Source organism: Microcebus murinus, chromosome 12 (assembly GCF_040939455.1).
Source record: "Microcebus murinus isolate Inina chromosome 12, M.murinus_Inina_mat1.0, whole genome shotgun sequence".
Lineage (NCBI taxonomy): Eukaryota > Metazoa > Chordata > Mammalia > Primates > Cheirogaleidae > Microcebus > Microcebus murinus.
Window position 1 is genome coordinate 73,184,254 of NC_134115.1, and position 15,617 is coordinate 73,199,870.

At 36.8% G+C, this 15,617-nt stretch overlaps 1 protein-coding gene across 9 annotated transcripts in view; it reads right to left on the bottom strand.

Moving 5' to 3' along the window:
• The window catches only part of PTBP3 (polypyrimidine tract binding protein 3), a 93,619-nt gene that overhangs the window by 53,262 nt on the left and 24,740 nt on the right, over window positions 1-15,617 (bottom strand). For 5 of the 9 annotated variants that reach the window (XM_076008937.1, XM_076008932.1, XM_076008931.1 and 2 more), the window contains one exon: window positions 2,619-2,703. In XM_076008937.1, the coding sequence (XP_075865052.1) occupies window positions 2,619-2,621 (3 nt within the window). In that variant the 5' untranslated portion in view covers window positions 2,622-2,703. Of the gene's footprint in view, window positions 1-2,618; window positions 2,704-11,466; window positions 11,552-15,617 lie in introns of all 9 variants that reach the window. The other 4 variants (XM_076008934.1, XM_076008929.1, XM_076008936.1 and 1 more) reach the window with 3 other exon arrangements.

Below are 15,617 nucleotides of genomic sequence, written 5' to 3' on the forward strand. Positions count from 1 at the left end.
ATCTCTATTTCCTTTCCTTTTAAAGTAATAGAACTCCTTGAATTATGACTGGACAGGGCATACCAGAATAAAGACCAATATGCTAGATCCTCCCCCGACCTAAAGCTGGTATATCAATGTAACTAACTTCTGGCTAATAGGATGGGAGAAAAAAATGTATAACTTCTAGGTCTTGTCCCTATAAGGAACTCAGCCTCTACCTTTCATCTCTGTCATTGTTAGGCTTTAATTCTTATCATTAGGGTCCAAGATAGGTGACGAAGTCCAGCCTCAAGTTTCTTTGTTCCCCTTCCTTACGGGAATGATGCACAGTTAGAATACTATTTTAGATCATGAGAAGGTAGTCATATGTTGAGAATGTAAGAACAAAAATAGAAAAAGTCTGGTCCCTAACATAATCAAGAAACCAAATAAGCTCCTGACCACCTACCCACACTTCAGAAGAACTTAAAAATAAACTTGAGTCTGTATTTTTGGGTCTGTATTATTGCTTTATTACATCAATCTAACCTATATCTGAAGTAACACAGCATATCAAAATATACCCCATGACCAAGTTGGTTTATTCCAGCTCAAGACTAGGAAATTATAAAATATTTTACCACATCAGCAACTTAATGGAGACTAAACCTCATAATCAAATTACCAAAACACAAATGGTGATTTAATAATATTTACAGCCATTAGTGATAAAAAACTAAGCAAAATAGAAAAAGAAGAAAACTACTGAAGTATGATGAAGAATTACTACCAAAACCTAACAGCAAAACACCACAAATATCATATTAAAACATTAAATAATAAAGCCACCTCTATTAAAATTAAGAATAAGACAAAGGGCCAGATGTGATGGTTCCTGACTATGATCCCAGAACTTTAGGAGGCTGAGGGGGGAGGATCGCTTGAGGCCAGGAGTTCAAGACCAGCCTGGGTAAGATAGTCAGACCCTGTGTCTACAAAAAAAAGTGTTTTAAAAAAATAAGACGGGCATGGTGGCACACACCTACAGTCCCAGCTACTTGGGAGGATGAGGCAGGAGTATCACCTGAGGCCCGGAGTTTGAGATCAGCCTGGGCAACATTGTGAAACCCTGTCTCTACAAAAAGAGAAAAAAAATTAGGCAGGCATAGTGGTACACATCTATAGTCCCAGCTATTCAGAGGCTGAGGCAGGAGGATCGCTTGAGCCCAGGAGTTGGAGGTTGAAGTGAGTTATGGTGATGCCACTGCACTCTAGCCCAGGTGACAGAGTGAAACCCTGTCTCAAAAAAAAAAAAAAAAATAATAATAATAACATCTAAATAGAATGATCATATATCCCAGTGTGCCTGAGACAGGGTCATCATTTTGGAACCATTATTCTAGCATCCAGTATAGTTTAATAACTTCATTTTTAAAAGAATTATTAGTAATTACATTAAAGTAAGCCAGAATGAGCTTATAGATTCAATTATCATTTAATCTCTAGACCTTTTCATCCTACGTATCTTCTGTTTTTGCATCTTTGGCCTTCATCTTTTTGCCTTAACTGCACTTGGTCCACTTCTCTCATAAAGTCCTCACGTAGAGGCTTTTTACTACCCTTCCAAATACCTACATACCCATGGTCCCAAACACCATGTAATCTCATGGTTTGGAAAGGGATGACCACTCACCCTCTAACTCCCTAACACCCTCTCTAACTCCTAAAATCATTTAAATAAAAATCCCACCTTTTCTGAAACCCTCTATTCTCATGGCTTCAAGTGTCAACCGTGTATGATTACTAAATTTCTCTAGCGATGGTAAGACCACTGACTATCTGACATTTCCATATGGATGGATGTTCTCGAAGAATTTCAAGCTCAATATATACTGAGTTTATATATAAATCTGAACCTGCTGTGCTATTCAACTCTGCCCTTTGTATATTCTCTAACAGAAATGAATGGCACTATAATTCATCTCTCCAATTATCCAAGTGCAAGTCCAAAACCTGAAAGTCACTCATGAAATCCATTATTCAAACATTCAATTAATCACCACTTAGTATCCATTTTAGCTTCTGTCAATTCTCTCCATCATACTACCACTGCCATAGTGCAAGTTATCTTTACTAGGATTATAGCAATAGCCTCTTAACTCACTCACTCTCCTTCCAGTATTGAATTCCTCCAATTCATTTTAGAGTCACCAAATTTCAAGAATGTTTATTTTTAAATCATGTGGTACCTTATGGTATGTAAATTGTTTCAATTTTAAAAAATCATATGATCTTATAGTTTTAATATTTCTATTCTAAGGCCATCATTCAACACAATTTTTAAATTGAGCACTTTTACTCAATAGTTCTGGGTCACCAACTTATTGACAGCATTTTTATCACAACTATGTGTCACAAAGAACATCAATCAAAAAGAATATCATCCAATTAAATCTAAATGAATCCTTAACTTAAGAGAACTCTACCTAGTGATTTCATCTATATAAACAGTACATAGTACTTAACTGCAACAAATTTTAGTTTTTGCTATAAACAGTGGCACTTCAACATGTTTATAAAAGGAGCAATATAAGAATATTGTAAAAAAGAACTTTAAACTCATAGGAAGAAACCATTTTTAAAAAATTAAAACTCACCATACACACCTGTAGAAGTAGTAGAATTGTTCATGGTAAAAGGTCCGTTAACGATGCCAGAAGAAAGAAGCTCATCAGATCCCCGCTGAAAAGCAAAATCAAAGTTCAATTAATAAAACAAGTTATAAATAATGGACCATATTTACTACTAAAAGTATTAAAAGCCAATAATGTTACTTTATCCATTTATGAAGACATTTAAGGGGAATTCCTCAAGAATCACACAATCTAAAGGCTGGAAGTGACTGTACAGAAAGGAAAAATTACTACACATTCCACATGATTGTTAGCTTCACCACAGAAATGGGGGCATAATCTTGCAAACCTTTTAGATTAAACCTAAACGTCATGTTTGAAATACCTAATGCATTCTGACATTGTTTTTGTAGTATGTATTTACATGCAAATAATCTGTATAGCTTTCCTTAAGAATCTTGACTTTTCAATAGCTATATATTTTTTTAAGTAGGACACATAGATGCAATCTGTTTCTATATTAGCCAAATTCTTTATAATCAGTGATTTTTTTCAGCCATTAATCCTAGAAATGATCTTTAATGTATACTATTACTTAAACAACTACTGTTTAAGTAATTTTCTCAGGTAAGAATTTTAATCAAATCATCAATCTGTCAGACAAGCATTTTCATTGTAACCATAAGATCTACCAAGATTTAAAAGATTATTTTTAGGAAGGACAATAATGCTACAGCACACAGTTAATGTTTAGATGTAAGCAGCACTTCTATAGTGAGTAACTTCAGTCTTTGCTGAAGAAAGACAAATGTGTTTAATAGAAATACAATTATTTGGCCGGGTGCAGTGGCTCATGCCTGTAATCCTACCACTCTGGGAGGCCAAGGTGGGTGGATTGCTCAAGGTCAGGAGTTTGAAACCAGCCTGAGCAAGAGTGAGACCCTGTCTCTACTAAAAATAGAAAGAAATTAATTGGCCAACTAAAAATATATAGAAAAAATTAGCCGGGCATGGTGGCCATGTATGTGTGTAGTCCCAGCTACTTGGGAGTCTGAGGCAGAAGGATTGCTTGAGTTTGAGGTTGAGGAATTTGAGGTTGCTGTGAGCTAGACTGACGCCATGGCACTCACTCTAGCCTGGGCAACAAAGTGAGACTCTGTCTAAAAAAAAAAAAAAAAAGAAACAAAAGAAAAAAAAAAGAAATACAATTATTTGAACGATTCCTGTATTAAACATCCAGAAATTACTCCCTTTGGATAGTTCATCAGAAGTACATAGAGATACCCTGGGACAAGAGGAAGGAATCAGCTGGGTATGGTGGCTCATGCCTGTAATCCTAGCACTCTGGGAGGCTGAGGTGGAAGGATCACTTGAGCTCAGGAGTTCAAGACCAGCCTGAACAAGAGTGGGACCTCATCTATACTAAAAATAGAAAAATTAACCAGTCCTGGTGATGCAATCTGTAGTCCTAGCTACTTAGGAGACTGAGGCAGGAGGATCACTTGAGCCCAGGAGTTGGGAGTTTGCAGTGAGCAATGATGGCACTCTAGTCCAGGTGACAGTGAGACTATCTAAAAAAAAAAAAAAAAAAAAGGAGGCAGGAATCAAGTAAGCAGGTAGGATGAAAAAAATTGAAAATCTCTACTTCCAGAAAGATTATAACTAAAGCCTCACTTAAAGCATAGGTCCCCTGGATAATACCTGAGACGCAGATATCAGAATTTGAAGTCTGATAATTAAGACAGACTTTGTAGTTTGCTGGCTACCTACAGATATAGAAAGGCAAATTTTGCAGTTTTAAATGTAGTAAAAATTTAAATGTGTCCAAGCATTTTTATCAATGAGAAATTTGGTAAAATGTTTTACTAACGGATATATATCTTCTATGCATATGTGAGTTCAGTATTAACATGTTTCTATCTGCAAATCAAGTTAATTTGATCTTAGAAACCACTTGTAGGTCACTCTAGCTCTTTGTGGACTTGTAGGAGTATGTTAAAATGTAAAAATTAACTAAATGTTAATTATAGGTGGAATGTACACTGAAATATAAAAGACCAAACAATAAAGACTCTAGGAGATAATGTAAAGAAGAATCTTCATAATCTTGGAGGAGGAAATGGTTTTTTAAACAAGAAATAAAAAGCACTATTATAAAGGAAAAATATTGATAAGGTAGGCAACATTAAAATTAACTATTTAACAAAGGACATTAGGAGAATAAAAAGGCAAGTCAAAAAACGGGAGAAGATATTTTGCAATACATATAACCAACAAAGGATATATATCTAAAACTTACTAAGAAAAAGAAAAAAGGGAATACAAAACAAAGACACTAGGAATCAGTAAGAAAAAGTTAAGATAACAGAAAATGGCAAGAGACTTGATCATGAATCTCACAAAGTGGTAGACTATTCCAGAGAATTGGGACCCTCTCCTTTTCATGGGAAAGGATTATTCATCTCCATCTATGGCTTCTTATGGAAGGAAGATAACTCTCTGCCCCTTTGATATTGATCAATTTTGTAGTATCATTTGCCCTATGGAATATGAATAGATATGACCTACACTTAATCCAAGCAGAAGCTTTAAAAATATCAGTCATTTCTGCCAGTTTTTTTCTTTTTCCCACTCAAGTAAGAAGAGCACATCCCTAATAGGAGTTGCTCTTTCAGCCTGATTCCCAGAATAACAAATATAGCTCCATAACAGCCACCACCATTATAAGTGAACAAGAAACAAATGTTTTTCTAAGCCACCTACACGTGACTTATACCATACCCCAATAAACCTAGGAAGAGATGCTTGACCTCATTAGTCATCAGGGAAATGCGAGTTAAAACCACAATGAAATATTAAAAAGACTAACAATATCAAGTATTCATAAGAATGTAGAGCAACAAAAACTCTTACATGAGGGCGTTAAATGAGTACAATTTAGTGGGAGTGTAAACTGGTACAACTTGGAAAACTGTCTGACCTGATCTACTAAAGCTGAATATTTGAATATCCTAGGATCCCTATGTATTCTTTTCCTACTGTTACTTCCTAGAGATTGCTTATGTACACGGAACAAATGAGAATATGTTCACCAGCATTATTCGCAATGGCCAAACTAGAAACAACTAAATGTCATCAACTATAGAATGGGTAAGTAAGTTTTTGTAAATGCACATAATGATCATACAGCAATGAGAATGAACTACTGTTCCACACAATAACACAGATGAATCTCATCAACATAAGTCACAAAAGAATATACACTATATTGTTGCATTTATATAGGGTTCAAAAAAAGTCAAAACTAAACTATATATTTATATTCAATAGAATGAAGTTGGACTCCTTTCTTAGATATTTTTCCATAAAAGATATACAAATGGCCAATAAGCACGTGGAAAGATGTTCAACCTAATTAGTCATTAAAAAAATGGAAATAAAAAACCATTTAATTAAAAATCAAGCCGGGCGCGGTGGCTCACGCCTGTAATCCTAGCTCTCTGGGAGGCTGAGGCGGGTGGATTGCTCGAGGTCGGGAGTTCGAAACCAGCCTGAGCAAGAGCGAGACCCTGTCTCTACTATAAATAGAAAGAAACTAATTGGCCAACTAATATATATATAAAAAAAAAATTAGCCGGGCATGGTGGCTCATGCCTGTAGTCCCAGCTACTTGGGAGGCTGAGACAGAAGGATTGCTTGAGCCCAGGAGTTTGAGGTTGCTGTGAGCTAGGCTGATGCCATGGCACTCACTCTAGCCTAGGCAACAAAGCGAGACTCTGTCTCAAAAAAAAAAAAAAAAAAAAAATCAAGACCACAGTATTACCACATACCTATCAGAACACCTAAAGTAAAGAGTGACAATACCAAATGCAGACAAAGATGTAGAAAAAACTGAATCTCTCATATATTGCTGGTAGGAATGTAAAATGGTATACCCACTCTAGAGAACAATTTGGTGGTTTCTTAAAAAACTAAATACACATTTAGCAATCTCAAAAGATGATATGCACTATGATTTGACTTACAGCATTCTTGAAATGACAAAATTATAGAGATGGAAAACAGATCCGTGGTTGCCAAGAGGTGGGGCGGGGTAGTAGGTATAATTATAAAAGGGTACCATAAGGGATATCTTTGTGATTGTGGATTAGTTTTGTATCTTGATTGTGATGGTATATATGAATCTACACATGCAATATAATGAAATAGAACTATATATAGGCACTATACCAATGTCAAAACCCTTGTTTTCACGGTGTACTATGATCAAATAAGATGTAACCATTGGAGGAAACTATAAAGCAGGGGGCCAGTTCACTGTCCCTCAGACAGTTGTAGAGTGCGCACTGTGGGCCCAGGACAAGTCGGCTGCTAAGCAGGACACGCAGCAGCGGCAAAAACACCTGGTGGGCTGGATAAATGTCCTAGGCGGGTGGCATGTGGCCCGTAGGCTGTAGTTTGAGGACACCTGCTGTAAAGGATACACAGGACCTTTCTATAGTATCATCAGAACTGGCCATGAATCTCTAGTTGTTTCAAAAGCAAAAAAAAAAAAGAAAGGAAAAAGAAATTCTATGACAACAGATACTTGAGCCAAAGGATTCTTACTGGCTTTGGAGTCTTCTTGCTAGCTTAGAACAGAATCATTACTAATCCATGTACTAAAGCCTCCCATAGTACTTTGTCATAGCTCATCCCTACACTACACTTCTGTACAAAGGTAGTCCAGAAGGCTTTCCTTCAAAGATAAGCAGCTTTCAAAACAAAACCACATAGGTTCCTTACTGGGAATCTATACGGAAGAAAAGGAAGGAAAGAAACATTACAAAATACAACAATAGAGATGAAAATTATACAACTTTAAACTGTAACCAAATAGCTTTTTGTAAAGTGAAAGAAAAATGTAAGAAAACATAACAGCCTTTCCTAAATAAATACAAAATGACAAAATAGCTCAAGGGAAAAGCAAATAAGAAATCTACCAAAGGAGTTAAAAGAGAATGGTGAGAAAAAATAATGCAGTATCTCCAAAGTCAAACATTTCAAAGAGAAGGATTAGGAAATCAAATGCAAACACCTTTCCCCTATCCAACGAAGTTACCTGTGGTGAGGAACCAATATTTTCTATAATTTTGATACCAAAAAACTAGACTCTTGAAGAAACATTCAGGAAAGTACTTTCTTGGAGGCAACTGAAATTTCCTGAAAAGCAAAAGTCTCACCCTCAAAGATTCTTAACTAGAAGGTCTAGGTACCTGTATATTTCCAAAGCTCTAGAGAACTACTATAAACAGCTGCTATAATGACAGAGTCAGGAAGGGTAGTTAAAAAGGTAGTCTTGGCCAGGCGCGGTGGCTCACGCCTATAATCCTAGCACTTTGGGAGGCAGAGGCGGGAGGATCCCTCAAGTCAGGAGTTCGAAACCAGCCTGAGCAAGAGCGAGACCCCCGTCTCTACTAAAAATAGAAACAAATTAATTGGACAACTAAAAATATATAGAAAAAAATAGCCAGGCATGGTGGCCAAGGCCTGTAGTCCCAGCTACTCGGGAGGCTGAGGCAGAAGGACTATTTGAGCTCAGGAGCTTGAGCTTGAGCTAGGCTGACGCCACAGCACTCTAGCCTGGGCAAAAGAGTGAGATTTTGTCTCAAAAAAAAAAAAAAAAAAAAAAAAAAAAAAGAAAGACTAAAGCATGTATCTGCCTGTGCATTTGAATTTTTCTTGCAGAAAACTACGATGAGCTTTGTTTGGAGGAAAAAAGTAAGTTTTTTCACTCTAACTATGCTTTTTTAAGCGTCTTTGCATACTGATCCAATAATCTCAGAATAAATCTGCAAATGTTAAATAGCTAGATTTCTCATTTTGATAATTCATTCATCTTAATGTGAATATTATAAAATAATATGAATCTATGCTTCTCTCCATTTTTTTTTTTTTTGATACAGTATCTCTGTCATCCAGGCTGGAATTAGGATGAAGTGGCTTGATCACAGCTCACTGTATAGGCTGCATAATCCTTTTAACTGATAAGCCTGTTCCATGTTGTTATATAATCTTTGTTGCAATTATTTGTAATAGATTATTAAGATACTAAATGGTATCCTTAACTATTCCCCTATTATTAAATATATTGGTGTTACTTCCAACTCATCGATACAAATAATGCTGCTAAGATTCTTGAATATAGCATTTTTCTGGATTTTATATTTTATTCATACAATAAATATTCAGAAGTGAAACAGACAACTTTCCCTTGTTGAGTGAAAGGTAAAAATGCAAGAAATCGCACATTCCTAGAGAATGATGTAGAGTAACATCAAATTACTACTACACTACAAGTGACTACTAAAAAGTATTTTTATTTCTATAGAAGTCTTTCAAATATTGCTAAAATTAGCACATGACTGCCTTATTTTAATATGACTCAGAGTTTGTGCAGTAAAAAATTTAACCTTGTCCAAGAGAGGTGTGGCTTTTGCCCTATCCTTCTGGGATGTAATCTCTAAATCCTAGGAATGTCATGCCTGAGTGAACTAGTTTTTTTCCTGCCTGGAGGCCTTGGGTCACCAGACGGTCTTAGAGTGGTAGCTAGCCACACCCTGAATGATCAACAACAAGATTTAGGGTGGGGGGCTTTGGGTCACCCTGGAAGGGCTAGAGATTAGACAGAGATTAGCAAGCAATCAATTACGCCTACATAACAGAATCCCAATAAAAACTATAAACACCAAGGCTTAGCTTGGTCAGCTTCACTGGCTGGTAATACTCAAGCCTGCTGCTATGCACTGTGCTGGGAAAGTTATGTGTCCATGGAGAGAGGACAATGGCAGCTCAGGTTTGGTACTTCCCAGGATTCCACCTTAATTGCATTTCTCCCCTTGGCTGATTTTATTTATTTATTTTTTTTTTTTTGAGACAGAGTCTCACTCTGTTGCCCAGGCTAGAGTGCCATGGCGTCAGCCTAGCTCATAGCAACCTCAAGCTCCTGGGCTCAAGCGATCCTGCTGCCTCAGCCTCCCGAGTAGCTGGGACTACAGGCATGCGACACCATTTTTTCTATATGTATTAGTTGGCCAATTAATTTCTTTCTATTTATAGCAGAGACAGGGTCTCGCTCTTGCTCAGGCTGGTTTCGAACTCCTGACCTTGAGCAATCCACCCGCCTCGGGCCTCCCAGAATGCTAGGATTACAGGCGTGAGCCATCTCGCCCGGCCCTCTTGGCTGATTTTAATCCATAGCCTTTCCCTATAGTAAACCATATCCTGCATATAACAGCTTTCAGTGAGTTCTGTGAGTCCTTTTAGCAAATTATCAGACCTGAGGGTACCTTTGGGAATCTCCCAGACTTGCAACTGGTGTTGATGTGAGGGCACTCTTGTATGGAATGTATTCCATAACTTCACAGTTGGCTTAACTTTTCACATGGTTAAATGATGAAATCAGTAAATAAAACTATTCATTTGTTTAACATTTCTAAAAAACTTACTCTTAATCTTTGAATTATCAGTGGACTTCCAACTGTAAAAATATTTTAGTCTGAAAATGTGATCAAATATTCAAGTATTAAAAAATCAGAAATTTAAATACATATATTTACATTAAGGCAACATCTTAAATGTCACATTCAAAATATAAACTGTCATAATAATGAAATGGTGAACACTGTAAAAAGTCTTCTAAATTAACAAGTTCAACAATTCTACTTATAAAGTCTATTTCAGTGACAACAGAAAAAGCCTTTTAAAAAGAATAAAACAGGCTGGGCATGATGGCTCACGCCTGTAATCTGATCACTCTGGGAGGCTAAGGCTCGAGGTCAGGAGTTTGAAACCAGCCTGAGTAAGAGCAAGACCCCATCTCTACTATAATAGAAAGAAATTAATTGGTCAACTAATTTATAGAAAAAATTAGCCGGGCATGGTGGCATATGCCTATAGTCCCAGCTACTCGGGAGGCTAAGGCAGGAGGATTGCTTGAGCCCAGGAGTTTGAGGTTGCTGTGAGCTAGGCTGACGTTACAGCACTCACTCTAGACTGGGCAACAAAGCAAGACTTTGTCTCAAAAAAAAAAGAAAAGAAAAAAAGGAATAAAACACACCTAAAATAATGCATAAGGAGAACCCTAGAGAATCAAATGAAGTATGAGAATAGCTATTTTTATTGCCTTATTACATGTCAAGGACAATTAAAATATAAGATCATGAAGTTTCCTATCTGGAAATTGTGTTTTCCATCAGAGATGGGGTTTATCATCGATCATATAGAATAAACAAGATATTTCTCAAGTAATTGTGATATTTTCCCCTAATAATTTCAGAATATGATAAAACACAAAAGAAAAAGAACTTACATTTGAAAATGTAACCATAAAAAATATTCTAATACCCAAAATATACTGGCCAAGTTTTCTTCTAAGAATTCATTTTCAAATTACAGAAAACAAAGGCTTCTTGATATTATAAAGCTTAAATCCAAGAGTCATATCACTTTGTAAAACTTTATAAAACATGAGTAAAACAGAGTAATATTAGTTCTCTAACATTTATTTAAACATTCTTTTTAATTAAAAAAACACTTTCCTTTCATAGACATAAATTCTTCCTCCTAAAAACATTATCACTGCATATAATTATAGACTACTTCAGTAGAATATAAAAAATTTCTGAAAATTATACTTAACATTTAAGTGTCTGAAAAGCAATTTTCTATTATATTAACAGTAAAGGAGAAACAATGTAGATCTAGGTAAAATTGAATCTCTCTCCCATAAGGTTTGACTGCTATAAGAGATTACGGTTTAAGGGCAGAATAGAAGATGCTAAGTAGAATGAAGACATTAAAAAAATGAAGGAGGCTGGGCAAGGTGGCTCACACTTGTAATTCCGCACTCTGGGAAGCCAGGATGGAGGATTGCTTGAGCTCAGTAGCTTGAGATCAGCCTGAACAAGACCTCATCTCTACAAAAAAAAAAAAAAAAAAATCAGAAAAATTAGCTGGGCATGGTGGCACACGCCTGTGGTACCAACTACTTGGGAGGCTGAGGCAGGAGGATCACTTGCGCTCAGGAGGTTGAGGTTGCAGTGAGCTATGATGAGGCCACAGCACTCCAGCCTAGGTCACAGAGCAAGACCAAGAAAAAAAAGGAGGCAGATTGGGTTTGTGCTAGTACACCTGGGTCCTTTTTTCTGTGTGTGGTTAACCTCAGGGCCAGAGCCTCTATTTAAAACAAACAAACAAACAAAAAACCCCTGTAATCCCAGCTACTCAGGAGGCTGAGGTGGAAGATTACTTGAACTCAGGAGTTCTATACCAGCCTGGGTAACACAGAAAGCACCCTGCTGAATAAATAAACAGAATTTAAAAATAAAGGAAAACTTGGTTAGATGAGTGATTGCAGACTACCAAGAGAAGGAAACTGTTTAAAGGAGAGGAGAAAAAAAAGACTGTACCACAGGTAAACAAATTAACAGTATTCAAAGAAAGCCTCAAAAACCCAAAAATGAAGACACTGGGGCCTGGAGAGTGGGTTTTAACGTTAGCGAACAACACTGGATCAACAGTCCCCTTAGAAACACACAGTAAATTTACATAAATCCAGCAGTTCTTCTGTGGACTTGTTAGCTCTCTGACTAAGTCAACACACCAATCAGCTTCACTGCCTCAAGTATCAATTATTGAAGCTCTCTCCAGTTGAAGAATAATTCACAGAGCCAGCAAAGCAAACGAATAATGTAAACAGCACAAATAAAGTGTTTCATTATCAAATTTGATGGAACTGGTTTTATTTATTAAAGTGAGAGTATTAATATGATAAAAGGCAATCAACACAACTAACAAACAGCCAATGAAGTAACATGTAAAGAAGATTGTGAAAATAAGCCATTGACCCATGGTTATACTTCAGATCGCACCTAAAATACATATGAAATTCAAGAATAAGATATCATTTGTTTAGCTCCATCAAAATACTATGATTATGAAATAGGCTATCAAAATACTGCTTCCTAATTTTCCAGGATCCCAGAAATATTTTTTAACTAACAGGATCTTAAATACTGAAATAAATATCCAAGTCTAACCTTGGGCCAAGGTCAAATTTCTAGCAGATAGTATATGACCCTGTGTAAACACTTCCCAGAACAGAAAGTCTCACCCTACTGTGTTTCCCCGAAAATAAGACGCGGTCTTATATTTATTTTTCCTTAAGAAGACACCCTAGGGCTTATATTCAGGGGATGTGTTATTTTTTTTAAGTACAGTACAACAATCTACATGTACTCAAATATAGTTAAGTTGTCTTCTTCTGGAACATCATCATAACTCTCCAAACCCTAAATTCCATCCTGAATTTCTTGTGACTCTATTTCCTTTAGAACCATTGGCCGGGACTTGACAGGGGGAGTCCTGACAAGGGCTGCCCGCACCTTTCCGGTCACCTCTGGGATAGTAGCTGTCACAATGGGACTGATGAAAAGGGCTGCTCCTCTTCTTTACCACTCCACGACATAATGCATGGGTTGTGCAGACACGCTGCATAGCCACGCCCATCACTAGGTCTTATTTTCGGGGTAGGGCTTCTATTGCACAAATGCTTAGAAATCCTGCTAGGGCTTATTTTATGGGTAGGTCTTACATACATTTACTGATTTTGGTATCCTGATTACTCACTTTTATATATTCCTCCACAGAACCTACTACAATGTTTTGTATGTAATTGATGCTCAAAACTGTTCAGCTCAAGAAATGAACAATAACTATAGAGACAGGGAATACACAGATATTCATTGAGGGTTTCAGATTATTTGTGCAGCACTAAATGAAACACCAACATTTAGTCTTTTGTTAACATTCACCATTCCACAGCCTCCTATAACTCTAAATGCGTCCAGACCCCAAAGACACTCGCTACCGGGAACTCTACCAAATGACCCTTACAAATGATTCTGAAATCATATCCTCACATACAGTGGGGCCCCCTTAGCACACTACATCTACTAAGTGAGTGATTATTCCCAAACATAATCCCTAAAGAATAGTTATCAAATTGTTCATTTGCGATTTTTTTCCTTTCCAAAGCTGCCACTGTTGAGATTTTAAGACAGTGATAATAAAAAAGGTAGTAGTTGAAGATGGCACAAATTCTTCAAATGTGCAGCTGTGGCGATGTTTAAAATCCCTGATTATGACACAGTTTCAATAAAATGATTTTGACTACCTTTGTTTTACATGGCATCTTAGCAACAATACTTTGCTGACTAGCAAAGTATTTCTCTTTTTAAAAAGCCTTCTATTCATTACATTCGACCAAAATGCCATTCATTTGAATATTCATTCAGTTCCTACTATTAATATATAGGCATAGCCCTTACATATTGAAATCAATATGTATAAATGTCTTAGCAATAATACTTATTCATTCAACAAATTTAACCAATATTTACAGAGTTGGTGTGTGTTGAGGGACAAGTGTACTAAGAAATACCTGCTGATGAATTAGATATGGGGTTTGAGAGGAAGAAAGAAGTCAAAGATGTCCTGGTTGTCCTAAATAGGTCTCAATGTAAAACATTCAGTCCAAGACATTTTTAAGATTAGATACATATTCTCTAATTCTCACGACTCTGCAAAACAGGCATTCTTACCTCCCCAAACAACTAAGATTCAGAGAGGTTATATTATTTGATAAAAGTATAAGAGGTATGACTTATTTTTCACCCCACCATACCTGTTTTTCCTTCAGTCTACACAAACCTCCCCTCAATATGTTATGCCAACCCTTTGATCCACTTATTCCACATCTAGACAACTTATATTAGAACTTCTGTGAGGATATATGTATGTAGTCCACCTTTATAAGACCAAAATAAAATATGATAATAGCTAATATTACTATCTGCATAGTATCTGTCAGGTACTATTCTATGGGCTTTATACATATTTCATGTAATCTTAGAAGCTTTTGGTTTTAAGACCTGTAATTTTATCTAACATCTAGAAGGAAAAAATGCTGGCTTGGCACAGTGGCTCACACCTGTAATCCTAGCACTCTGAGAAGCTGAGACAGGAGGACTGCTCAAGGCCAGGAGTTTAAGAACAGCCTGAGCAACAAAACAAGACCCCATCTCTACAAAAACTTTTTTTAAATGAGCCAGGCATAGTTGCTTGCACCTGTAGTCCCAGATACTCAGGAGGCTGTGGCAAGAGGATCACTTGAGCCCAGGAGTTTGAGGTTGCACTGAGTTACCTGTTTCCCCGAAAATAAGACATAGTGATGGGTGTGGCTATGCAGCGTGTCTGCACAACCCATGCACTTCGTCGCAGAGCGGTAAAGACACAACAGCAGCCTTTCTCAGCTACCCCATGACAGCTCTACTGCTCAACATGAGAGATTGGGGCCAATGGTTCTAAAGGAAATAGAGTTGCAAGAAATTCAGGATGGAATTCAGGGATTGGAGAGTTATGATGTTCCAGAAGACGACTTAACTATATTTGAATAAATGTAGATTGTTGTACTGTACTTAAAAAAAATAACACATCCCCTGAAAATAAGCCCTACGGTGTCTGTCTTCTGGAGGAAAAAGAAATATGAGACCCTGTCTTATTTTCGAGGAAGCAAGGTATGATGTTGCCAATGCAGGCAACAAATTGAGATCCTGTCTTAAAAAAAGAAAATAAAGAAAAAATGCTGCTGTCAATTAAATTATAATACCTATTAACCTAAGATGTCAGAAATGTTATTATGAAAAAATATGCCTCAGAATCAATGAAACATCAAATCCTCACAAAATTCTAAGAATTAAAGTACTACTACGCTAATTAATGTTTCTACGAAATATTATCTCTCATGTCCCACTTGTTAAAAATACTAGTTCTATCCTAGTCTGCATTTTAAATTTTTTTAGGAGATGGGGGTCTCACTATGTTGCCCAGGCTGGCCCTGAACCCCTGGGCTCAAGCAATCTTTGCACCTCTGCCTCCTCCGTAGCTTGGGACTACAGGTACACACCACCGTGCCCAGCTTCA